This window comes from Pelecanus crispus, chromosome 3, assembly GCF_030463565.1.
Source record: "Pelecanus crispus isolate bPelCri1 chromosome 3, bPelCri1.pri, whole genome shotgun sequence".
NCBI classification, from domain to species: Eukaryota; Metazoa; Chordata; class Aves; order Pelecaniformes; family Pelecanidae; genus Pelecanus; species Pelecanus crispus.
In genome coordinates, this window is record NC_134645.1 from 67,288,663 (window position 1) to 67,314,412 (window position 25,750).

Here is a 25,750-nt window from a genome sequence, read left to right on the forward strand (position 1 = left end):
CCTCCAGGAATCTGAAGGCGAATCTCATTTGTTACCTAATGAAACTAATTTCACCAGATATAACACAAGCATACTGAAAAACCACTATGACTCATACATGAGGTGTAACCAATGCAGCATTTCTGAAGTTGTGTTTGATTAGGGTCCATCTCTGAACACTCACCATTCACCACACAAACCTCAATCTCCCTGGTTGGCTACGGTACATTCCTCACTGATTTGCTCCACGTCTTAAAGAGCAATTTGACCTCCCCTTTCTTGATCCGCAACACTCCTACTTATTATTCTTTTAAACTGAAGTGACTCCCAAAGAGTGGGGTGGCAGGTTGTACATTTTCGTTGGAGCCTGAGAATTTATATTCCCATTTTCAACACAGAAGTGAACCATGCATTTCTTAGTTTAACTGCAAACATCTGAAATAATGGGCATACAATGACGAAACAGCCAACCTTGGTGGGCATCCAAAAGTGATACACAGATAGTTACTTACTGTTCAAGTTTACATATACAGTTACACACAGAGAATACATACATACACACACACGCACTTTGAAATACCTGCAACGAGGTTATGCTGCATAAGAAATTAAATTATTCTGGTGCAAAATACGGTAAATTATAGGTCGCGATAAAGGGTACAGCAAAAGAAGATGAAGGCATAATCTTTGAAGCGTGAATGCACTGGAAGAGTTTAGTGACCAGGCTGCAGAGATGAGATAATCCACAGTTCTGAAGCAAGGAGCCACGCAGTTTCAGTAAGCCTATTAAGTCATGGTAGTACAATGACAGGAGAATACAACAATTATCAGCTGATACTGAGACAATCGTAGGCCTATGAGCCTGACTTCAACAGAAGTCAAGAGGTTTTGAAGGAGGCAAGAGGTTGCCTCCAACAGAAGTCAAGAGGTTTTGAAGGAGGCAAGAGGTTGCCTCCAACAGAAGGCAAGAGGTTTTGAACCAGAAGCCATGTGGAGCATGAGACAAGATGCAGTATCAACTAATCAGAATTAAGAAGTACTGTGCCAACACGACAACTCATTTCTACATAATGAAAATGCAAGAAGTCCAACCTGGACTTCAGTAAAGCATGTGATACGGTGCCATATGGCTCCGTGACCGTTAGCGAGGACATGCGAGATTTATACAGTTAGTAAAAAAGCACGTGCCCTTTAGCCAGTAATGTACCACGTTCAGAGAGAAAGTAGTGGGATGGGGTAGCGTTACTCCAAGAACGGGTCTCAAGTTTTTAATACCGGTAGCTAACAGCACACAAGTCCTAAGGGTGTCGCGCCGCTTTGCAGACGGGAAGCACGGGAAGATCATGTGAAAGGAGCCAAGCGCACTCAGAGATGAGGGTGAAGTTTGGCGGCGCAGGAGGAGAGGCCAAGCGCTTAGAAAGCCACAGCGGAAGCAACCGGGGAAGCCCTCGGCGCTGGGCGGGGGGGGGGGGGGCCGGCGCAGCCACCCCCGCTCCTGCAGCGGCCGAGCTGCCCGCCGGCCCCGGGCCGCCGCTCCGGCCCCGTATGGCCGCCCCCCCCCCCCACCCTGACCGCGGGGCCGCCGCTGCGGAGCTCCGTGCGGGCCGGGGAGAGGCTCCCCCGCGCCGGCACCGAGCCCAGCTGCCCTGGCTGAGGTCAGCCGCGGGGCTACTTGCTCCAGTTTTTAGCTGAGCTTTTATCAGCCCGCTTATAAAAGCAGGCACCGGGTGGCACGGCAGAGCGCCATCAGCAAACGGACCTGGCTTCCAGAGCCCGCGCAAACTCCGCGGTGCGCCTGTGTGCGTGTCCGCGGGGGCCGGGGGCGAGAGCTGCCGAAAGCACGTTTTGAAACCCGCCGGGCAGCGCTCCCCGGCCCCGCGCCTTCCAACCCGCCCCGCTCCGGCGGCAGCAGCCCCGGGCCCCCGCCGCACCACGGGGCGAGCCGGCTCCGGCCGCGGCTCCTCGCCACCCCCGGCCCCAGCCGCCTTTGCCCCCCGGCTCCCCCGAGCAGCGGGGCAGGGGAGACCTACCTGCCGAACCGCCCAGGGCATCCTCGCTCTCCAGAACCCCTCGGTGCTTCGCCCCGCGGAGCTCCCCCTTGGATTTCCAAACGAGCTTTACCATCTTGATCATCTCGGGCAAGTCCCAGGCCAGGGTCCCCTGCTGATAACCGGGCAGGCTGCCCATGGGAAAGGGCATCGCCTCTTCCCCCGTCCTCCTCCGCCTGCCCGGCTCTGCCGCGGGGAAGAAGCGCTCCAGCACCGGCATCCTGGCCCGCGCCCCGCGCCGGGGAGCCGCAGCCACCCCCCGGCCCGAGCAGCCGCGATGGGCATCCAGAGCGGGGCGGGGGCGCCCGGCCGCCCACCGCCGCTGCCCCGCGCAGGGGGCGCGCCCCGCCGCCGCCCGCCCCGCCCCGCCCCGCCCGGCCCCGGCCCCGGCCCCGGCCCCGGCCCCGCAAGGAAGGAGCGCCGGGCTCCAACGCCGCGCTCGCCGCCCGCCCGCCCTCTGCGCGCCCTCAGCCCGCCGCCAGGCGCCGGCAGCCGGGGCGCAGCGGCAGGCGGGCCGGCGCGGAGCCGCCGCTCATGCCGGCGCGGCGCAGCCCAGCGCCGAGCCCCGGGGGCGGGGGCGGGGGCTCGCGGCCGCTGCTGCCGGCGGCGGCGCAGCGCGGGGGCTGGCGCAGCCCGGCAGCCGCAGTCGGGGGCAGCGGGGCTGGGCGGGCAGAGCCACCCCTCACGCCCCTCCGTGCGCCAAGGAGGAGGGCAGGGAGGAGGCGGTTTGACTTCACCCGCGCCGTGATGCCATGGGGCAGCCCCTAACCCACCCCCACCCCCCCCCCCCCCCGCCGCCTTCCTCCTCGCCCTCCCGGGGCTGGCTGCGGAGCCGGTGGGGGCTTTGGCCTCTCAGTCAAAGCCCGCGGTGACCTCGGCCGCCCTTCGGCCGGGAGGGGAGGCGGTGACTCCCGTCCCGCCGCTCGCTGCGAGGCCCGGGAGCGGGGCACCAGTCCGCTGCGGTGCCCCCGCCTTGCTCCGCTGTCGGACGCCAACCCGAGGGAAAGTCCCCAGAGCGAGCATGGAGGCGGGCAGCGAAGGAGGAACGAGTCGCTGAAATTACGGGCTGGGGGAGGGCGCGGGGTCCTGCCCCGCGTCCTCACGGCTTCGGCTGCAGAGCTCCACCTGAGCGGGTTCACGTTAGGACACTGCCCGGTGGCAGCGGTCACTCACAGTCTCCGACGAGAAGACAATTATTCATCGCTAATCTGTTAAAAAAAACCGCCAGGCGAAGCCGCCCGGGCGAGCGCCGTGCCTCATGCGGAGCTGCGGTGGCCGGCAGCGCTCGGGGCCCGGCGGCCGCTTCCCCCAGCAGCGCCCGGCCCTCCCCCGGCACCCCTCACCCGCAGGGGCCTTGCGCTTTTCGGAACTTTTATTTTGCCTTCACACAACACAGCCCTTTCAGCCGGCTGTTGGTGCCGGTCTCTCCTTTAGCCCTTAGCGCACGCAGCGTGCAGCAGAGGGGTGGAGGGTGGGCATGTGTCACATTGGGATGACGTTCAGTGTTCTGCCTTTCCTCCAAATGGAAAAATAAAACCGGCAAACGAGCAGGATCTTCCCTCACAGAGGACGAGGAGCCAGGAGAATGGGCTGAAAGTTAACAAACACCCTTCCATGTAGAAAACAGGGTGCAGAAGCCTTTCCTCCTCATGCCAACATCAGCAGGGGCAGCGTGCTGTTTCCCCTGTGCCAGGATCCTCTGCCACGCTTATCTTCATGTTCCCACCTCAAAATGATGACTCTAACGCTTGTCAAAAACTGGCTGTATTTGACTGCAGGCTGTGGTGCCATACTATCAGCATACTACACTTTTAGGTGACTCTGTCTTGAAAAACGTGAAGTGCTTCCGAAGTATGATACTATTGTTGTTGTACTGTTATTTTGCAGAGTCCTTAGCATCAGGATATCCTGACTTTTGGAACAAAGGGGTTAAGAACAAAGAAAACAAAGAGATGATGTGCAGTACAGTGCCACAAGCATTAACACATTCATACAAGGTATGGTTATAATTTTGTGAAAAGGCAAATTTCATTGGTTTTAAGTTCATCTGGCTTCTTGCGATATGTAAGGTTTTTCATACTAGTGCGCGTTTGGCAATTACTTTTTAAAGCAACGTTGTTCCTGTTAGAGAGGGATAAACTAGGCAACTGAAGTCCAAAAGACTTAGGAGACGAAGACTTGCCTACTGGTCGAGTTAAACCTTGCACCCCAACTACTTAATTTTGGTTTTGAGCTACAAGGAGTTGCGGTAACCTTTTTTTTTTTTCAGTTGTTGCTTTTCCTCTTTGTTTACCTCTGCACTTCCTGCTCCCCGCTAGGGCAAAGAGCAGAAGTGCCAGTGGTGTGAAAGAAGGCTATCCTTGTGGCACTTCCAGCTTCACCGGATGCAAAAAGTACCAGCTATCTTGGAAGCGAATATATTCACAGATGCCCAGCCCAATATTTAGATGAGTATCTGAATATTTTAAGTGCGTAACAGAACTGAGCCACCAAACCTCTTGACAGCAGCAAAGCAATCGTCTGAGTTTTCAAAATCTACACTACCTGTTTGTATCCTTAAAACTGTGAAAAGTTTTGTGCCAGCTGTAGTTGGGTCACTTGGATATGTACCTGCCTTGTGGATAGGATCAGGCAGTCAGAATCGAAGCATTAATTGTTGTACTTGTTTTCACTTACAGTTCTACAGGTGCAAAGCAGAAGGCCAGTCAAAAAACAAACTGAAACTGTGATCTGCTGTTGTTATAGTTTTAGCGTTTCAAGAAGCTATGTAATAAACCTAACAGACGGTATGTATTTTTTTCTGAGAAAATTACTGTTGGATGAAAGCAACTGCTCTAGAGAGCCTGGAGTTTCTTTTTTCTTTCCTGCTTTCTGGTCAGTTTAAGTATCAGCAGTCGTGAATGAAAAAAATAAATTGTGTAGAAAATGTTGCCTGGCATTAATGGGTATGTCTGTAAATTAATACATCTTATTCTTACTAAACTTGTGCTTCACAGTTGTACTACAATTCAGTGATTGCTTATGCCTAATTCATCCAAGATTTTGCTATTACTGATGGATTTCTCTTTTGTCTTTTTTTATTGTAAGAATGGAGCCAGGTAAGAGCTGCTCACAGGAAAGCCTGGAAGACATATATTTGATTATGAGGTTTTCAGCATCAAAAACCAGCTGTAGGATCACTCTCAGAGACTTTTAAGAGACAAAATGCTCAGACTTTGCAAGCTCTCTGTTTCTCTGACTTCAGTTGTGCTGTGATGATTTACCCGACTTGAAGATGTGACCTCAACATAACGCTTTTCATTGCACTTGAGAAAAGTCATCAGAATTAAAATATAACATACTCCTACACAGCAATGTACCCAGCCATTTGTGACTGCATTTTAAACAGTCCTTGAGCAAGCTCGGTTCACCTAAAGCTTCCCTTTTGCATTCTCACTTCCAGCCAGACTTGAAGGAAATCTTTCAACAGAGATGGATGGCTTTATTGCTACTAACTGCATTTCTCTCCAACTCCGGGTCAAAGAAGCTTAAGTGATTGCAAGAGAAATATAAATGTATTAGCTCTGGCCCTCGTTCTTCCTGGGAAGCAATGCCAATGAAAAAGGGAACGGAGTCAGATCTGAAAAGCTGACAAGGCAGTGTGTCTTTTCACAGGTAGACATGAGAACTGGAAAAGACGTGCGGAAAGAATACTGCGGTGGGAGAAAAGGGAAGGGAGTAAGCTGACAGATTAATAGCTGGTGTTTCATAATTGGTGTCTCTTAAAAAGTTTTACTTGTTTGCTTATTCACTCCAAAGTTATGTACTAAGAGCAGCAGCAGCAGAATTGCATGCCAGATGGTAGAGGAAGTACCTCGTGTGTCTTTCCAGTCTACTGAAGCCTGCAGGGCCGTCGTTAACCCACTGCTCTGGTTTTCATTGCAAGTCCCTTTCTTCCCCTTTTTTCCTTTCCTTCCTTCAAAGAAAAAGGAGGGAGGAGGAAAGAGAGGGAAAAAAAAAAAGAAAAGCCATGGTTTAAACTGGCAATAGCACCATCCTTTTGGCTTTGAGCTACCCTGTCCTGTGCCAAATATACTGTCTCCAGCAGCTCTCCCACAACAAATCAGTCCAGACACACAAAAGCTGTAAAAAAAGAATGGTGAAGAAAGATCCTTGATTCTCCCCCTCCACTCCCCCCCAGCCTTTTCCTTTTGCTTCCCTCCCCAAGCTTCATTCCCCAGCAATGACCTCCTGCTTGCCAGTACTGTAAGTGATACTGGGACCTCCAGCCTGCAACGTTGCTGACAGCTTCCTTAGAGTACAGGCGTCTTTGCCTTTCTGTATTAACAGAGCGTTGTAAAGCAGAAGTTATATTCTATTATTCCCCTCACTTCTATCTGATAGCCAATGTTTGAAAAAAATGGCTCATAAATCAGTAGAGTGGCAGATTCACTGCTATTGGAAACTTTGTCTATTCTTTCAGCTAACCCACACCACTGCATTGTGTCACAACTTACTGAGAGCACATTCCCAGACACCTGAAAAGATTTGATATTGTCTGTTTATACAGTACATTATTAAACCCCAAAATAATTAGAAAAAGACTACCAATTTTTTAAAGTGATTAGCAAACATTAAGTAGTCCAAAAGTAGGCACCAGTTCCAAAGACTGTCGGATACTGATTTTTAGAAAGTGTAAAGCACGTGTCTTCAGACGGCACTTATTAGCGGAATGGTCTTAGATCAGTAGTCACTTACGAAAAGTATGCCTGTGCCTCTGTCCTAGGGGCCGCAGAGTCATGCAGAGACAATAGGCTAAACCATTGCCTAGGGTCAGAACCAAGTGATGACACCATCGCTGGGATTAAGTTTTAGAAGGCTTCAGGGGTGTGGTGTGAGTTTAAGATAAAAGAGAAGATTACGAATGCTGGGGCACAGTCCTTACACATAAAGTAAAAAAAAAAAGGTACTGCACATTTGCAGGGCAGCCCAAAAGGAGCAATACAGAAAACAAGAATGTGAGTGAGTAACTTTTAGAAGGGACAAGGGAACAGAGTGCCTAAGAGGCTTGGAGAATATGACAGAAGAAACACAAGCAGGCAGAGTTCTGCGGAGCTTGCAATAATTTTTCTAATGACCTCCTGGAAGGTTTCTTTCATTGCTTTAAAAATCTTAGTATAATTTTCTTATTCTTTGCCCCACATTTGTCTCATTCCAGATGTCTATTACTTTTAATTTTATTCTTACTAATAAGAAAAATTATTCTTCGTTATCTCTATCATTGCCATTACTTTATTAAATATGAATAATTTTTTATTTATTTGGGGACAGTTACTGTGTCTTTGCTCTAGATTGGACATGCTAAATTCTAGAAACTCTATCTCAGAACTTTTTTCCCAACCCTGACATTATTTTAATATTTTTACTATGAATTCTCAACAATTTACTAACATTTTTTTTCATGCATACTCAAGGTACATAGTAGGAGATTTCTTTATCCGCTACCATCTCACTGTCAAGAGTAGTGAAATGAATTTCTAAGGGAATGGTAGGATGCACTATTTGTTATTGCCTGAGCTGCACACAGCGTCACTCCTTGAGAGCCTCACCTACTGGGAAATGTTGAAGACAGGCAGTGGTGTTCTATGGGTTCACGGTAATCTTTTGGTTGCTGTCGTCAGTCAGTCAGACTCCTTGGAAAAAGGTTCTGGAAATGGAGGAGTGAGGATTGAGTTCCGTAGCTTGAGTTCTGTAGGGCAAGGAGCCAATTCTTTTTTCATTCTTAGCATATGTGAGATAGCACATTTTTATGATTAACAATTTGCACTACTAACTAAGCAAAAATGCTTGTGGTAAAGGAATAAACAGAAGTCCATAGCTAATTGGAAACAGTGAGGTTGTGTAATTTTTCCATTGCCTGCTTTGGAAAATTAACAGTTCAGCATACTGAGTCTGATGCTTAAAATCTCCCAGAGTACGCAGTGACATTCTATGTGGCTTTAAATGAAATAACAGATAACAGATAATAGAGTCATCTCACCTTAATAAACAGTAATAAGAAAATAATAATAATAAGCTGAAGGAGAAGTAAGAAGGGAATTGCCGGCACTATATTGAACTGTGTTGCACAATGTATCTGACAGACTCCATTATTTTATATCCTCCCTCAATTCTTACATGCAAGTGAGATTTACCTGAGACAAGGTAAAGTCAAGAGATTTAAGAAAAATTCATTGCCATCCCAAAAGGCAGCTGTTACGCAGTGATCATTGCAACGGTTTTGCAACGGATGCTTAATAATGAACTAGGGTAATGGAGTGGGAGGTTAAGAACACTGCATCTAATTGAAAATGTAGGTAGAAATCAGGTAGGCAGAAAACAATAACCTATTGTACAAGACAGTGGAAATGCTAGTCATCACCTTTATGTAATAACCCTATGACAAGAATAACTGGAGCATCCGGCGGGATACCTTTTTGTGAATAGGTAAAAAAAGACTGAGTAGAAAAAGGGACTAACCAGATGAGACATGCATACCCCTTAAATAAATAAGTAATATTAAGTAACTGGATAGTGTCAATGAGTTCAAAAGGATTACTGCCATCTTTAAAGCCGAGCATGTGCACACATATTCAGTTGGGACATAAGGATGTTAAAATTATGGCAGCAGTTTGAAAGATGAGAGATTCACCACTTTTGGTATGTTTCTTCTTTTACTTGTAATTTTAATGAGATGGCATTAGTGGCTCTATAGACTATGGTATCCTTGCCCCTTATGGTATATGGAAAAGACTTGCAACTATGATTTTATCTTTCCCTGTCTTTTGAAATTATAAAAATAAAGTGAGTAGCTGAAAAATCTGCATTAAATGATATCTAGTTTAAATTTTTGTCAAAGAAAGCATAGTACAGTAAGAATAAATGGGACATATATATATAATGTCAAATATATCCTTCACTTGTAAATCAGGTATCACAAAATCTGATAACTTAATTTTTCCTTTTAGCTTTCAAAATGGAGAGGAAATAATATTTGACTAGGAAAATAAGCACTATTTAAAGTAAAATTAATACATATTTCTTAACTTTTTAAACTTGTTAGTTTATACATATTAGTATTGCAGAGTATCTATTCCTTGTTATTCTTCAGTTTTTGTTTAGTGACTTTACTAATTAATGGTGAATTTATCTCTGTGCATAATCCCATTTAGACCATATAATGAACATTAGGATGGCATAGCTTGGCGACAGGCCTTGTACAGACCTCTCCCAAATATACTCCTGTTTGCAATGCGAGCGTAAGGTAATACAACTGAATTGGATTTTGCCTGATGCCATGTACATTCTCATTGTTACCAGTGGTGACTAAATAAGCTTGATACTTCGGTCAGGTTGAATACCTACACCACTAAATTAGAGTGGAACAAATACAGATGCGTATTTTGGATGAAATACCTATGGTACTCGAGTACCATTTCTACATTTATGCTTATCCTGTAATCACACTTTGTCTTTATTCTGTCTGCACATCAGCTTTCCAGTGATGTGCATACTCCAAAGCTGAGGTTATCTGCCCTCTCACAGAAGTGCTACGGCTTCATTTCCCTCTTTGCATCTTGCATGACAGGAGCGAGTGCAGTTTGCTGCGGGGATGGACAGGAGATACAGCTGGGAAGCTGTGGGAAAGGTCTAACAATGATGCACAAACATCCTAGTGATAAACTAAGCTCCCTTTGACCTAGTTTCTCATGACTGCAAAATCAGGCCATATTTACTGTAATCAAGCTCTCTGCATTTCTTACAAATGCATTTGTGTAAATGTAGCTCCACCAGTGTCAGCAACTTTGGAGCTCTGCTGTCACCCCTGTGCTTGCATTTTATTACCATGCTATCAAGACCCATTGATAATCATACAAACACATGCTGGTTCTTTTTCTTCACTACAGCTTCCACTTGAAAGTCTTGATGATAATGCTGCAGAAAGAAAAAAGCTCTGAGTAGATAGCCTAGGAGGAGAAGCTATCTATAACTGGTTAAAGGCATCCACTAGATCTGCAGATGGAAGGGAGGCTTTCTGGAAAAGTCGTTTCTCTCAGACTTATTTGGGCAGGCTGCTCTCAGTAATGGAGTTCCAGCTGCAGTACGCTTTCCAAGATATCCTGGCCATATGTAAAACCATAAATGTTTTCCAATGTTTCCTAAGATATCTGTTATGATTTTTTTTTTTTTTTTCAATCCAGGCAATCACACATCATTTTGCAGGGATCTGCACAGCTCTTACAGTAGCAGTATTCATTCAGATGCACAGTACTTGTAAGATTATTTTTAAAAAAATCCCTAATTGATCAAAAGCTTAGTAAAAGAGGAAAGCATTCAGGTTGTTTTGATAAGATGGTCATGCAAATACTGTACTGTATATAGATTTTTTTCCAGACCTTAGCCACACATTGAAATGTGAGCTTTGGTCGTGGTATTGACATCCATAAACATCTCTTTCCATCAGTAGCAATGTGATTTTGGAAGTTTTCAGGTGGGATAGTCAGGACAAAATTTCTGTCTCCCTTTCAATATCTGTTCAATACTTGCCAGCCCAGGGACTATATTTGCCTGTGCTTGATCTGTTTTTCTGAGGTCTGCAATATCATATGCCAAGTCAATTACAAGACATCACCGGTTACTTAATCTCACAATTTTAAGACATTTGGGTTTACTCTCTGTAGCTTGCCTTCTGCTGACAGAATTCCCCTAGAAACATCAACAACACCCTGCCCCCCGCCCCTTTTCAGCCACCTTTGGGTGGGATGAGAGAACTAAACAAACGTAAGAGTGATTGCTCCCACAAACATTTTCTGCCACCCGCAGTTGCAGTCTGAAGATGCTTAATTCAGAAACCAAGCTCTGATCCTTAGAATGACAGGCACTGTCTTCCCTCTATAAACACGGGCTCGGCAAAGTGTCATCCTTTCTTTGAAGTCTGCAAAGTACCGACCACGCTCAGAGAAGCCGACTGAGGGAGATTGCTGCGTGTCTCTGTTAGCCAAGGAAAGAAAATCTCGGTGCTCAAGGGAGCACTGAACTGCCAGGGACAACTGTGTTCCCTAATTCTGTATTCACTTGCCATAGAGCTCTGTTCATGACCTTGAGTGCTTTGAAAAGTGGAGATGTTACAAAGTGTTTGTTGCTGTGTCCTAAAATCAGAGTTTAAAAAAAAAAAAAAAAGTCTAAATAATGGTCTAGTCCATCTTCTTGCGAATGCTGGCTTGTTTTCAATGGAATATTATGCATATACTAAATAAGTAAAATTATTTCTGTTATTTTTGTCAGGAGCTTCTTATGCACTTCAATGAAACCCATTACATAGTTTTTGCTGTTATTTTTAAAGTATAGTATCAATGTTCAAGTAATACCAGATGAAACTGGTTTCGGCCACCATTAATTTTGGCATTTCAGAAAGGGAAAGAAACCCTCCAGTATTTCCAACTTCAGCTGGAACATTGGCACAGGAAACAATTTAGCGGGGCTAGTGTGCAAGGAAGTGATGTAACTTTTACCAGATTGTGTGACTGTGTGGAAAAAAAATCAAACATCAGTTGTCCTATCACCCTATTAAACCACTAGTTTCCTATGCCAATGAATTGGAAAATGAACTGCATCTCCTTTGCTGACATTTGCCATCTACATCAGTTGTTTTTTTAACGGCTAAACCTCAGGTTTCCAACTATGCTATCACATGTGCTTCTATAAGTCCAACAGAAAATACTTATTTAAGTCTCATTTTTGCATGAACATAAACTTCCTTTTCTAGTCACAGCATGAACAGGACTGCATGCTCATCTAGGACTGCCTGCTGGTTCCTTACTATTTTCTTCTAAAAAATGTGGTTCTGTAGGTCAGAGTACAATTGCTAACATAATAAAAATAATGTTATCAGTAGCAAGTTGGAAAGCAGAATTTTTTTAATGAAAATGTCAGACTTCGTTTTTATTGGAAATTAGAAGTTAAAACCAAATGTCCATCAGGCAGAATTTAAAAATTTGCAGTAAATTACTTCTGAGAAAATATTTTTTTCCTGCAAGTATTCTGTTGAGATAACTTCAAAACATTGCATTACAATAACAGATCCTATAACCTGATATTTGAATAACATTTAACCTGGTATTTGAATAACGTTTGAATAAACATGTTAGAATATTAAAGTCTAAATAAATTAACAAAACAATAGCGAAGGAAAATTACCAGAAAAGGTCAGACTGTAATGCTGGCTGTTTTCTTAACAAAATGACAAATGAGAAGCAACTTTCCCTCATTGAAAAAATGTTAATGAATGTAATTTTTTTCAGACAAAAATCATAATACTGCCTTTTTTTTGTGAGGCAAAATTACTCCACTGAAAAAATTTCAGCTTGCTGTAGCTATCTTACTGAACATTTTCTATCTGAAAATGTGTGGAAGCAAGAGCAAACACTGGACAATGTGAGTGCAAGAATGAGGATGCATTTGAGTCAAGAGCTCAATGGCTTGCCGTTGTCTTGTGTGTGGCACAGAAGAAATAGGGAGACCTGATAGCATCTCTGTAGCACTCTGAAATATCTTTGAACCAACAGTGGTAAAAAACCAGCCTTAGGAACTCTGCAATTAATGCCTTTTCCTGTAGCTGGGACCAATGGGACATGGTGTACTGGGGTAAGAGGAACTGGCAGAAATTTCCCTGTTGAAGCAGTGTCAAACAATGGAGAGAGAAACAGGAGGGAATGAATGGTGAAAGAGAACGATATACATTCAGTGATTGGTAGCTATTTACTACAGTTAATTATTTTTATTTTATAAAAAAGATAATGAAAGGAGCAGACATTTATTAAGCAGGCAATAATTGGTCTAGATAAGATGAAACATACTAACTTCGTAGATTATATATTTGAATCTTAAAGGCAAATAGAAGTTTTATTTAACATGTACATCAACTTTAGGTTATTTTTGTCATTTCCCTGCAGCATAAAGCTAAAAATAACTTTCCTAATTGTTTTTTTTTCTTTATTATTAAATGCCAATATACTCCAGTGTGCATGTCAGAGTACAAATCAGTTTGGATTAGATCAATTTTTTAACAGATGTCTGTGTGCTCAGAGTCTTGTTTCACTAGATGTGATACAGACAGGTCCTAATTATCATTCAAAGGTCAGTGTAAGAAACAGGGAGACTTTTACAACGCTGACTTTACATACCCAACTTGGCCACTAACTTAAATAGAGATAGAGAATGAGACAGTCACCAAGGGTACAATTCAAAGTACCCAAATTAGCCTTCTACTCTGAATCACTGTATCACGGAGCCTGTGTCTTCCCTTCCACTCAAAGAGGAGCCATGGGAAAAGAGCTAGATAATTTAACCAGCCAAGTTTTGTGCTGATATTTGGGTAGGCTACTTGCACCCTAAATTACAATAACACACAGTGGAATAGCATTTGGCACAGACCAAGCACCCTAAATTATAACAATTGCTGTCTAACAATTGTTTAGTAGAATTCATCACATCTTTGGCAGAAATCCAAACAACCAAACTTGTCTTCTTTTTTTTTTGAGGTTCAAAATGTTCCATTGCTTTCTAAATAAATAAATATTGGAGTCAGCTGTGTGCCTCCGTTTCTGCTGTGATCAGAAGTGGAAGGATGAGAACAGTGCGGAAAGTGCTACCCTTCAGTTGTTTCCAGGGAGGAGAATCTCATGAGAAAATTCTGATCTTTGGTTTTCTGTCTGAATTCCAAGATACTAAGATAAATTGAAACAAACATTCAGGATTTTAATTTTTTTTTCTAATAAAGTGGACTCACAAAAGCTTTTGAGGTTTGCCTGTTAGCTACTTAAACATATCAGCAGTATTGCTTGAAAAGTACGGATTTTGCAAATCCAGACTCTGAGGCTTGAGAAAACAGGAATGGTAGTGGCTGTATGAATATTCATAAGTTAAGAGAATAACGAAAACAATCTTGCTTTCAGCAGTTTTCACAATATCTATTCTTATTTATGGATTTTCACTGTATTAATGGTATTCTCTCCCTTCCCCTCTCCTTTATACAGTCCGTATGGGAAAATAAGTGAAAATGAGCTTTTGTAATGGTCTTATGTCTCTACAGATGTCAGCTCAAGAGCATCCAAAAGATCTGTCACACATTACGCATACTCTTAAAAAGTAATGTACTTCTTTTCTGAGCAGATATGAATTCAGCTCCCTGGTCTATCACATTGCCTGTGCGATACTAAGAAATTAGTTTTAATCACTTTGGCTATATCTAAGCTGCCTAAACTCAGGAGTTCCTCTTGGTTCCAGGGCTGGCAATGTGAGACAACTCAGGGCTGGGATGAGATCTGGAGCCTACTTCTCCTTTCTCTCTTGCCCCTGATTTCTCTGGGAAGAAGTCCAGCGATGTAAGCTGCAAAAGCACCATGCTGCACTGGATAATGTTGGTTGATTAGAAAACCAGACTATGTGGTTTGTAGTGTCTTATACCTACCACATTGTATAGCTGTAACTTTTCTTATGGCTAATATGGGAATAGTGTTACCTTTCTTCAAAGGAATAAAGCGAACATAAATGTTAGGAATAATGAGCCTTTAGTAACAGAGGCCTTATACCTCTTCTTAGATACTTACATGTATTTTTAAGGATCTGTCTCAAACATAGTTATTCTGGACTATCAAGATTTACAGCTATCTGGTCACCCTCAGGGTTCAAGTGCAATTGGCAAGACAGTAGAAATAACAAATACATGTTGAAATGTAACACTGTTAGCCAGGTTCAGAAATGGTGGTGTGTTTTTCAGGGAGTCGAGTAGGAGTACATCACTTTGCAATGCCTATGAGTCATGCCGGGTAGCACTGGCAGCCCTGAATGACCTTGCAAAGTGCTGTATCCCCAGCTAACCTCCAGGCCTGAGCATCTGGGTGTGCAGGACGTGTGAGCAGCCTTCCCTGGACCAGGTGTGGGCAGGGACGGAGTATTTGCAACCACCCCTGAAGTCCTCAGCAGCTGCAATGTTCAAGAGGTGTTAGATATGTCCAGCTACCTTATTGTCCAGCCCACTTATTATTGACAAAAAGTGTCTTGCATCTGTAGTTGCTTTTATTCTGAAGAAGTATTTAAAAGATATTTTTTTGTCCACCCACATTTGAACATGCTTTTTTTCTTTTTATTATTTGTGTTGTCTTGCTAACAACATCTGGGCTATTAGGTGAGGGGACAGTTGCAGACTATGGTAACAGCTATAAGCTCAACTGTTCACCCATGGCTGAAGTGTGAACACTACTGAAAAGGGTTGGATATGAACGCTATTTGTACCTATGTAGCTTGAATATATTATGAGGGAAAATTTAAAATAGTGTTGTGGCCAAAGAAATATTTTGGTCAGAAAAGTGGGATAAGGATCAATTCCAGTCAGAAAAGTGGGATAAGGACCAGTTCTAAGAATCATCTTTCATAGCCATGAGTAACAAAGGCCTCAGTTACTTTATCCCCTATATAGTTTGGGACAAGTCATTTCCCCTAATTTAACACAGGGAAGAGTGCTTACCTAATTCATCTTTTATTTTAGCCCTGCTGAAACTGATGGATCAACTGAATGGTTACAGCTGGCAGCCACAGCCCACACTTACAGACTGGCCCGTGTTGGGCAAAGCCGTGGGCCCAGCTGGAGGCTGAGGTGCTCTGGAAGTGAGACGTGCTCAGAAATTGCCCTGCCTGGCCTATTGCTGGCACTGCGTGCTGCAGCACTGAAATCAGCTGCAACAGATCCTTGCCTTCCCACCTAAATACCGAAAAAGTACTGTTGATGTTGAGGCAAGCCAGTTTGCTCTGCACCATAAGAGAAGGCGTGTGCATCTCTGAGAGGAGCTAGCACTTAAATGCTTTTCAACACGAGCTAAACTCTATGAAGAGCTGTGAAGCAATAAGACAGGGAGGCAGAAATTCCTGTGTGTGATTTTTCTGCTCCAGCGGTGTGTGGCCTTGGGTGGGAAGAAGATCTTCCCATCCCATCTGAAAGGAACAGTGTCTCGTTCCTGAGCAAAACTGATGTGCAGTAATAGAAGTTGGAAAGTTGTCATTCTGAATCTCTGTAAGCAATTTCCATGTGTTTCTTTCACATATGCTAATTTCCACATTACAGAAGATACTTGTTTCATTTTGTTGTTAAATTTTGATAAGCATTTACATAAACCTCCTCCAATTGTGCTAAACTAAAAAGCATTTGAATGTATTAAATCCCTTTTCATTACGAATCAGTAGATTTTAAAACCTAGAAGTGGCAGGTTTCTAAGAGGACTGCTGATTTGGGTGTCCTGATTCCAGACAATCCAGTTAGAAGCATCCAAAATGAATTGATTTTCAGGAACTAATGAATAAGTATCATCTGACTAAGAAGGATATCTTTTTAATATGTTGCACGTTGGTATCATAAAATCATAGCCAGAGGTTTTAAGTTGTGATGGAAAAGATATAATAGCTAAGGAAAAGGTATCATCATTCCTTAAAGAGCCAAATTTCCTTTTTAAATATGTGGTATCATGTTTCTTGGCTGGACTAATTCCTCCAGTGTCATGGAATATTATGTGCATTCACAGAGCATGTCCAATTTAGTGATTTTTTTCTATTATACCATATGAAATGCCTTTTACATACACAATATAGTACTTTGCGTTTGCTTAGCACTTGTGGTTTAACCCAGTAGGCAGCTAAACACTACACAGCTGTTTGCTCACTCCCCCCTCTCCCCAGTGGGATGGGGGAGAGAATCGGAAAAAAAAGAAGTAAAATTCATGAGCTGAGATAAAGGCAGTTTAACAGGACCAAAAAAGAAAGCAATAATAGTAATAATAATAATAATAGTATACACAATAAGTGATGCCCAATGCAATTGCTCACCATGCACTGACCGATGCCCAGCCAGTTCCTGAGCAGCAATCACTGCCCCCTGGCGAACTCCCCCCCAGCTTATATACTGAGCATGATGTCATATGGTATGGAATAGCCCTTTGGTCAGTTTGGATCAAATGCCTTGCCTGTGCCTCTTCCCAGTTTCTTGTGCACCTGGCAGAGCATGGGAAGCTGAAAAGTCCTTGACTAGCATAAGCAGTACTCACCAACAACTAAAACGTCAGTGTGTTATCAGCATTATTCTCAAACTAAATCCAAAACACAGCACTGTGCCTGCTACTAGGAAGAAAATTAACTCCATTCCAGCTGAAACTGGGACAGTACTGCACAATGAGCACTGTATGTTTTCTAGAAAACATCCACTCCCACTAATGCTCATGTATGTGGAGTAGGTATGTGTGCAGAGATAGAAAGACAAGGCAAAGCACTGACTCCCACACATGCACATGTGGGACATTGAGAATTAAAACCATAAATATCAAGCAATATGCGACTCCCTCTCTATGCCTCTGGCTGAATTACCTGTGATCATTTTTAAAAAAATAAAGATTGGACACCAGTTGCAATCAAGTGTTTTAAAATTCCCTTAATTATTCTATAATCAGAACTGGCTGTTTTTAAACATGACTCGTCAGTAGAAGGGCATCAGAAGGTTTTGAGCAGACAAGCGATAATTGTCTTGGACGTCTGATTCTTCATACATGTGAGCCCTCTCAAAGTTTTATTACCCTGTCTTATTACCCTCTCCTATTATTATTCCTCCTGACAGAGGAGGAAACTCTTGAGCTCGTCGTACTTAGGTCCCTTCTAGTTAACCAACAGAAATAGCTCATTTGATTCATGTGAGGTATTTACATTGCTATACTAGGAGCTGAAAAGAGCTCTCAAAACACCAGTGTCTTTCTGCTGACTGTCAGGAAGCCTCAGATATAAACATTCTTATGGTGGACATATAAAGGTACAAAAGAGGTAAGGAGAAAGCATGCCGCTCCCCTGGCAATGCTATGTGCTATCTGTGAAGAGAATTTACCACTCTCTGTATTGTGCAATATAAATTCCTTGCTTAGAGCTGACATCCCGCATTTGTACTCTTCAACCACTTCTTCCAATGCCTTTCTGTTACTTATTGCCTCCTGCCTTCTTTCCTTTTCCAAGATGAAACTCCTTCTTAAACAGTAATTTAATGGAGTAAGAAAATATAGTCAAAGGCTTCGGAACTAGGAGATTTTTTTATTATAAATTTCCATAATTTCTTTTGTAAATTTATTTAATATTTTGGATCTATGCAGGAAAAAATATGCATGAAAATATGTTGGATCTATGCATAAAACATGACTAAACAAGCCTAGGATCTATATGAGTCTTGATATTTTGGCTCAGTACCAGTCTCTTACAAACTTTTCCCCACTTCACTCACCAAAACCAATCTAGAGCTTCAGCCAGGGTTATCTATTTCCATATGCAGCCTATGATGGGAAAAGAGCTTACAAACATTAGAATCATAGAATGCTTTGGGTTGGAAGGGACCTTTAGAGGTCATCTAGCCCAACCCCCCTGGAGTGAGCAGGGACAGCTTTAACTGGATCAGGTTGCTCAGAGCCCCGTCCAACCTGACCTTGAACGTTGCCAGGGATGAGGCCTCTACCACCTCTCTGGGCAACCTGTTCCAGTGCTTCACCACCCTCACTGTAAAAAATTTCTTTCTTATGTCTAGTCTAAATCTATTCTTCTTTAGTTTAAATCCATTACTCCTTGTCCTGTCACAACAGGTCTTGCTAAAAAGATTATCCTTGTCTTTCCTGTAGGCCCCCTTTAAGTACTGAAAGGCCGCCATAAGGTCTCCTCGCAGCCTTCTCTTCTCCAGGCTGAACAACCCCAACTCTCTCAGCCTGGCTTGGTAGGAGAGGTGCTCCAGCCCTCGGATCATTTTTGTGGCCATAACAGCAAGACAACAAAATGAAATACCTCCAAAGAACTCCAGTACAATTTTTTTTTCCCTATATAAGTCTAAGGAATTACATCAAAACCCATTTAAACAGCCCAAGTTTCAGGGCACAATTAATGACAGAAACGGTGATTACAGGAAAGGCTACCTCAAAGAGCCAGAGTTCCACATCAGTAACGAACTGTTACTGATGGATCAAGAAGATAAGGCTACCTTTACGGAAAAACGGGAAAGGGACTAAAAACAGATATTCCTGTTAACAATGGGAAAATATCTGGAGAAAAGCCAAAGCCTCATTTATTTGTGCAGCCTTTAGGGAAGAAAGTATTGTAATGTATGGTTGCCATGCTAGGAATATGAAAAAGCAAATGAGCAACCAAGAAACTGTTCAAACAAAAATCTATCTTTAATGGCAGCATATAGGATTTGTAGGATTTGTATACGATGAAGTTTTGTAAGGCTTATGTGGATGGTTTACGAATGTTTATAATGAGTAACACAAAAGTGTGCATTAGCATATGAAAGAGAGGGTGAGCATGGTAGGGAATCTGACTTCCTATCACAAGATTGAGCAAGGCATTGAAGGGGAAGAGCTATATCAATTTTCTGGTGCCAGGAGATGCGAGGGAGAAGGCTGTTCAGATCTGCTGCTGGCCCAACCCAGAGGAATTACTTTGTTTGGCATAACTTTGTGAGCTTTCATGTGTTTGTTTCCCTGGGGGCGGGAGCTAAAACCTGTTGTGATGTGATAGTCCTTGACTTCCTGGAAGCAGGAGACAGCCCACCAGATGACTAATTGCCTCAGCACACTGGGGCAGCCAAGCCAGCTACTTCCTAGAATCTCCTGGGTCAGTCAATGGGGTGATGTGATGAATACACCCACTACAGTTCCAACGGGTAGATTAGGACTGCTGGGACCCAGCTCTAACGCAATTCCAGCAGAGGGTCGGCTGAGCTGCCAGAGAGCAGAAGCAGGGACAAGAGGTAGGTGAGGACAGGCGTAGCAGACTGCCTAGGTCTTGTGAGGTTTCCCATCATTTGGGCAGCCCGGCGTCAGCTGAAAGTGGCAAATTCAGGGACAGTTAACAATGGACCCCACCTGTACGTCAGCTGGAATTTTTATTGCACTTGTAGCGTGAAATAGGCCAATGTGTAGGCAGAACTGATGGCAATAGCATCAGCTGCTCTCTGCTGGCTGGAGCTAGAATTAGACCTCCACATCTGCTGAGGGATGTACATGTTCCTCACTTTTGTCAACTGATAACTTCCTGGACTTCTGTATTAGGAGAGTCTAAGTTTTACCCTACCAAAGCAATGAAATTCCAAGAGCACCAGGTCTGTAGCTTAACAATAATCATGAAGCCAGTAAGTCACAGCTTTGTTTAAGTGAGACCTGGTTAGGTCACATCTCTTAAAAATAAATGAATAGGAAAGATTAAAGTGGATTCAGCAGTGAATGATTATCTTTGACCACATACTATCAACTAAATGGCCTTATGCCTTTAAATCTGGGATAATTATGGTTTTCTCCAACACTATCCAATTACATGACGAATAACCTTGGCGTCTATGGCAGGAACCTCTGATATGCGTCACGTCTTACCTCAAGAAGACAGTTTATCAGAATTATCAGTGCTGGCTGCTGAAAAATCAGCCTGCTATTGTTACATTCCCATTCAGAGCATGCTGTCTTCCAAAACATCTGAGCAGACCTGACAGACTGATGGCTGGGAGTACTTTGACATACTCTACGAGAGGGAACTCCTGGGGGGAATAAACCAACTGCATTCGTTGCACTTCCTCCTTTACAGTGTGTGATAATGTAGCTGGGAAATGCAGGGGCAGTCTCTCCTGTGAGAGACAAAGCAGCAAATACATATAGGAAATCTTCAGTGTATATTTCTGACTTAAACTGATTTCATTCTAGGTTCTTGTTAATGCCAGTAGTTGCAAAGCACAAAGACAGAAATGTCTTGCGTTAGGAAAAAAAGTCCTTTCTATACTGGGATCACTCACTCTCAAACACAGTGAAGCGTTACATTTCTGATTAGTCTTAGATCCCATAAGCAATAAAGACTGAAAATTGTTATTAGAACAAAAGGTGTTATTAAAATGCTTCCTAAGAATAGATTAGAAGGTAACATGAATGAAGTTTGTACAGTAACATCTTGTAGTGTGTTAGAATAAGAACAGTCTCTATAAAGTGGAAAAACAAGGCATGAATTTCATTACAGAATTGTTTGGAATATTCTTTAATAGAAATAGCTATTTGATACATTACGTATTTAGCAACTTAGCTATATAATGTGCTAATTATTTGGGGATTTGCATTTAATATATTTAAATCTGGTTTAAATTTTGGGTTATTGCTTTAAAAACATCTACTGTTAGAGAGAAAAATTATCTTCCCAGCCCTTTGCCAGAAAAAGAGAAGCTTTTGACTCATGGCTAATAAAACTTTTATTAATAATTAAAGAATGTTGATGATTAGAAGCAGCCTACAGCTGCTACGCATGGATATTACAGATGAGACCTATCAGTCTCTGTTTCTTACTGAATGTGAGAACATGGCACAGGTCATCAAGATGTTAAGGACTAGATCCAAAAAATGTTCCTGAAACAGGATTTAGGAATTCCAAATAGGATTTTGTGCTTAAATCCAAGGGTAAGACCCTGAAAACTCCCACTTAGCTTTTGTTTGACATTGAAAATGCTTCAATACTGCGCCTGGTGCAAATTTCTTGCTTTGCTTCCTTGCTTTTTAACCTTAAAACCTAGTCAGTGTGTGAAAGATCTGAGTGTGAGCATGCTCAAAAGCACCTCAGATTGGGGCAGAGCTCAGAAGCCACTGCTGCTTTCATGTTTTCATCCTATTTGCATCCAGATATGAAGCATTCATTTACTGGAGTCCCCTTGTGTTCACTCCAGTCGGCGTTCTCAGCATGTGCCAGGTACAGGGTGCGGCTCATCGCAAGCTCTAGTGATGACCATTAAAAAATAGGACCAGGAGAAAAAAAGATGCCTTTTCTTTATATAACAATAAAACTGTGCATGGAATTTACATAGCAGTTTAGCATTTACATGGATTATCCATAAAATCGAGGGGTGGAGAGGCAGATTAAATTTCCTTGTCTGCCAGGGGGAATGCTTCTTCCACAGCTTGTAGCTCCCAACAGAACGCCTTGCCTACAATGTTAGGTGTGATGAGCAGGAACAGCCTGTCTAGGCAAAGAAGAATTCAAGGTTCGTTGTGTATGTGTGTGCAAGAGTGAAATGGCTTTGTAGTGTAATTGTTATGACATGCACCTAGGATGAGGGAGAACGGGGATGTTGTCTATGCTTCACAGTCTGCTCTTGGATTTTGTTACATGACTTTCATGGGGACTCCTGGTTCAGAGACCACAGTGTAGGAATGCTTCTTCAGTAGTGTGGGATTTTAATTGGAGCAGATTATGCTGTAATTTTACAATTTAATTTATTTCTGGCTTTTAAAGTCAGTCTTTTTTTATTTAAGATTTTTTTAAAAAATTTCAACTATCTTTACAGTAGCGCTCTGTGGTTTAACAGTTGGTCAGGTGCTTGTGAGCCAGATGAAATGCAGGGGTGAGAGTCCTCAAGTGAACAGGGACTGTTTGTCGTTAGTTTGTTCATATGCTTTTTCTAATTGGCTGATAAGCTATATCCAGATGCTTTCAAAGCCCCACTGGGACTGCAGTGACTGTTTCAATACTTAACTATAGAAGACAGAACCTGCCAATTCCCTGTTCCAGTGTTCCTAATTTATTTAATGGATACATATTTGAGTTCCCCCTTTGAACTGACATTTGCACTTCTCAGGCACTCTGAGACTCAGACACAAATTGCTGTGATATTTTGCCTAGGAGAAATTACAAACAACTTGCCGCAAAGCCTTTCATTACACACCAGCCAACACTTTAGGGTAGCTTTATGAAGACGGGGAAAATGTAGACAAAAAACTATTCTACCAAGACAGATGTACTCATTTTGATGGCCTGGCTTTGGGAAACTTGATTAAAACCAGCTGCTTTTTCTTTTTTTTTTTTTTTTTCTTTTGTTTTGTTATAGTCAAAGGGTAACGGGCAAGTGTTGTGCACCAGCACTCATGGGAGAAAGCAGCCTGGAATGTGGGAGCAGGTGTTGCATTGGCCAACCTGAAATGGAGGGCGGATGGCTAAGACCCTCCTTTATTCTCGTTCCTTGCCCAATTAAATCCAATTTAGAGCAATGTGTTGCTACACATTGTGCCAACAATTAAAGAGAATAAAAGACTGACTGACTTATTTTACACCTGAAGAAGTCCTTTTTTAGAGGATTTACCGCAATAACAGCTCTTACAAAAGATGCCACAGGATCATCAGTGAGTAAAGGGTGTTAAGAGCAGAGTTTTATATCTTGTCAAGCAGACAGCTCCTCCATCAGCAGGACACTCTCACAAGCTACACAATAGCACTGATCTACAGATGACATAGGCACTTTCTAGATCAGCTCCATCACTCCCATTACGTTATCCGTATCCATGTGTTAACCCAACTCCATCTTACTTTATGTCAGGTAAGTTACTACCACAAAGCAGGGTCACTGCATTTAGGTAGAGATCTTCCTTACTAGCTCTAAGTGAATAAGCTCAATGAAGAAACATGGTAGAAAACTGGACGGTTGGCTACAAAATATTTTTATCAAAAAGTTTCTGAATTCCACAGGCATTGTTTCTATTTGTCAGAGCAATTTAGTGTTTGTTTTCTCCCACAATCAAAATTTCAGTTTCTGTCTGGAAACATTGGATTCAGAAATGCTGTAGGAATTCCTCAGGTGAGCCTTAGCGTGTCTGTCTCATCATCCCATTTTCTTCTGTGATTGAGGTTACTCAGCCAAGCTGAACCTGCTGTGAGGTGTCAACCAGGGACTCTTGTCATATGCTGGTGTAACTCAGCGAGACACACAGTGATGCACATCCCACATAAAAGACTGCAGTGTACAGACCTTCAAGGGCTGTGCCTGTAAGATGCTGCAGCAGCTTTTCTAAATCTAAAGCTTGTTACCAGCCAAAGGATCCCCACAAAAAATTACTGCATTTGGGTCTCAAGTTTTCATCTTTTACTGAAATGTGATTACAGGATCTAATTTCAGGAAGACAATTTTTGTCAAACATTTCTGAAGAAAGTCTTCCTCCAGGCAGCTTAGATGCATACTTGTTATCAAAGGCAGGCAAGTTTTTGAGTAGAAGAGAAGCAGGCATAGCGGCAGGAGAAATAAAGACAGGAGCTGAATGATGCACCCTGCCTATGTGAACCTGTACTTCTGGTGTAGCTCCTACCGAGGGAGTCAAATGTGTCCATACTATGAGATCCTGCGGCACATCTTGTTACTCTTGAGGTAGCTTCAGCAAGAAGATAAAAACCAGATGGACAAAGGTGCTAGTAGCTTAGTAATTCCTGCAGATGATCTTTCCATGTCGAGGAAGAAGCTTTCTGGCAGGACAGTGTTAGAGGGATTTATGCTGTTCCCTCTTCAGAGCCTGTTTTGCAGAGGGATGGCTGGAGGCTGCGCAGCTGCCAGCCTAAAACCTTTCTAGATTTACTACTGGAAAGTCACTTAAAATTAAACATCAGTGATGCTGTCCCCCAACAAAGATTAAGAACAAAACATGTCAAGTAGGAAATGTTCAGGGTGAAAAGAGAATTGTGGTGCTTCTGATTAAAATAAAAATTAGAATCAAACTCTCCCCCATCCCATCCTAGGATTTCAGAAAGCTTTCCAGCACACATCTGCCTCCAGTTTCCTTTTTGTTTATTCAGTCATCAATTATCAAGAGATTTTTTGTTTTGTTTCAATGAGCTGCACAATTTGAAGCAACTGTGGTATCTAAGATGGTTCTGCCTAAACCAAACACAGATTCCTTCATGGCACAGAGAAACTGCATTGGATTAAAATGAAGATATCCAAAACCAACAGATTTTTCTCTCTAAACTGTTCTGAGAGTTATTATAATGTCATTTTTCCCCGTGAAACAAATAATACACAGACTTCAAAAGCCCTGAGTGTTGTTCTCAAACAACAGAAAATAAATGAGATTAAACATTATGATTTATGATGCTTCCATTCCTTCTTTTTAAGAAAAGGCAAATATGTTAATAATTAAAGTCACATGAACTCGGATTCTTTTGGATCCTAAAATACTATGACATGCACTTGCCTAAAGAGCCCTCTAGGACAAATGTACAATAACAGCAATTGCACTTGTGCCTTGGAAGTGGTAGCTCCCGGGACATATTATTACCTCTGATTAAACCAGTGGATTAATGCCGGTTGTTACCCTCTCTGCTGATAGGAAGAAATTACAATGGAGCATCTGCCATTCATCTTCCCTTTCCAACAGAGCTCTGTCAGTGACTGCTATTGTTGCTACATCATGTAACTACTAACTGGGGACTCGAGTAATTTATGCTCCCCTGTAGCTTACTTTCACATCCTTAGAACTCCTTCCATAGGAGCAGTCTCATGGCTATTTTAATTGAATATTCACAGAGTGGCTGAGTGTATTGGCAACTCTATTTGAGGTTTCCGAAGCAAAGTAAAATAATAGCAGTTTAACAATGATTTTGTTGTATGGCAGATACTGACCTGAGTCTGTAAATATAAAATGCTGAAAACCAATAGGTAAAGAAGTTAGCTTCCATTAGAAAATCTTTGCAGGGCAGTTAGAGCTGAGGGAGGTAAAATTTCTTTCTTAGACAAGCAATGACCTATCTCTTGACAAACACCCGTTTCAATGATCAAAGTGCCAGAGCACATTCTGGGACTTGACAAAGTGCCCAGTCATGTACCTTAACTATAAATTTGTCTTCCTACTTTT

The 25,750-nt window shown here is 42.7% G+C and overlaps 2 protein-coding genes across 2 annotated transcripts in view; one reads left to right on the forward strand and one right to left on the reverse strand.

The window, feature by feature from the left end:
• PDE7B (phosphodiesterase 7B) overlaps window positions 1-2,247 on the reverse strand; it is an 81,871-nt gene extending 79,624 nt beyond the window's left edge. Inside the window, exon 1 of the mRNA XM_075707389.1 lies at window positions 2,010-2,247. Within this exon, the coding sequence (XP_075563504.1) occupies window positions 2,010-2,247 (238 nt within the window). The remainder of the gene's footprint in view (window positions 1-2,009) is intronic.
• MTFR2 (mitochondrial fission regulator 2) overlaps window positions 1-25,750 on the forward strand; it is a 486,796-nt gene that overhangs the window by 110,194 nt on the left and 350,852 nt on the right. The gene's annotated exons all lie outside the window — the stretch shown is intronic.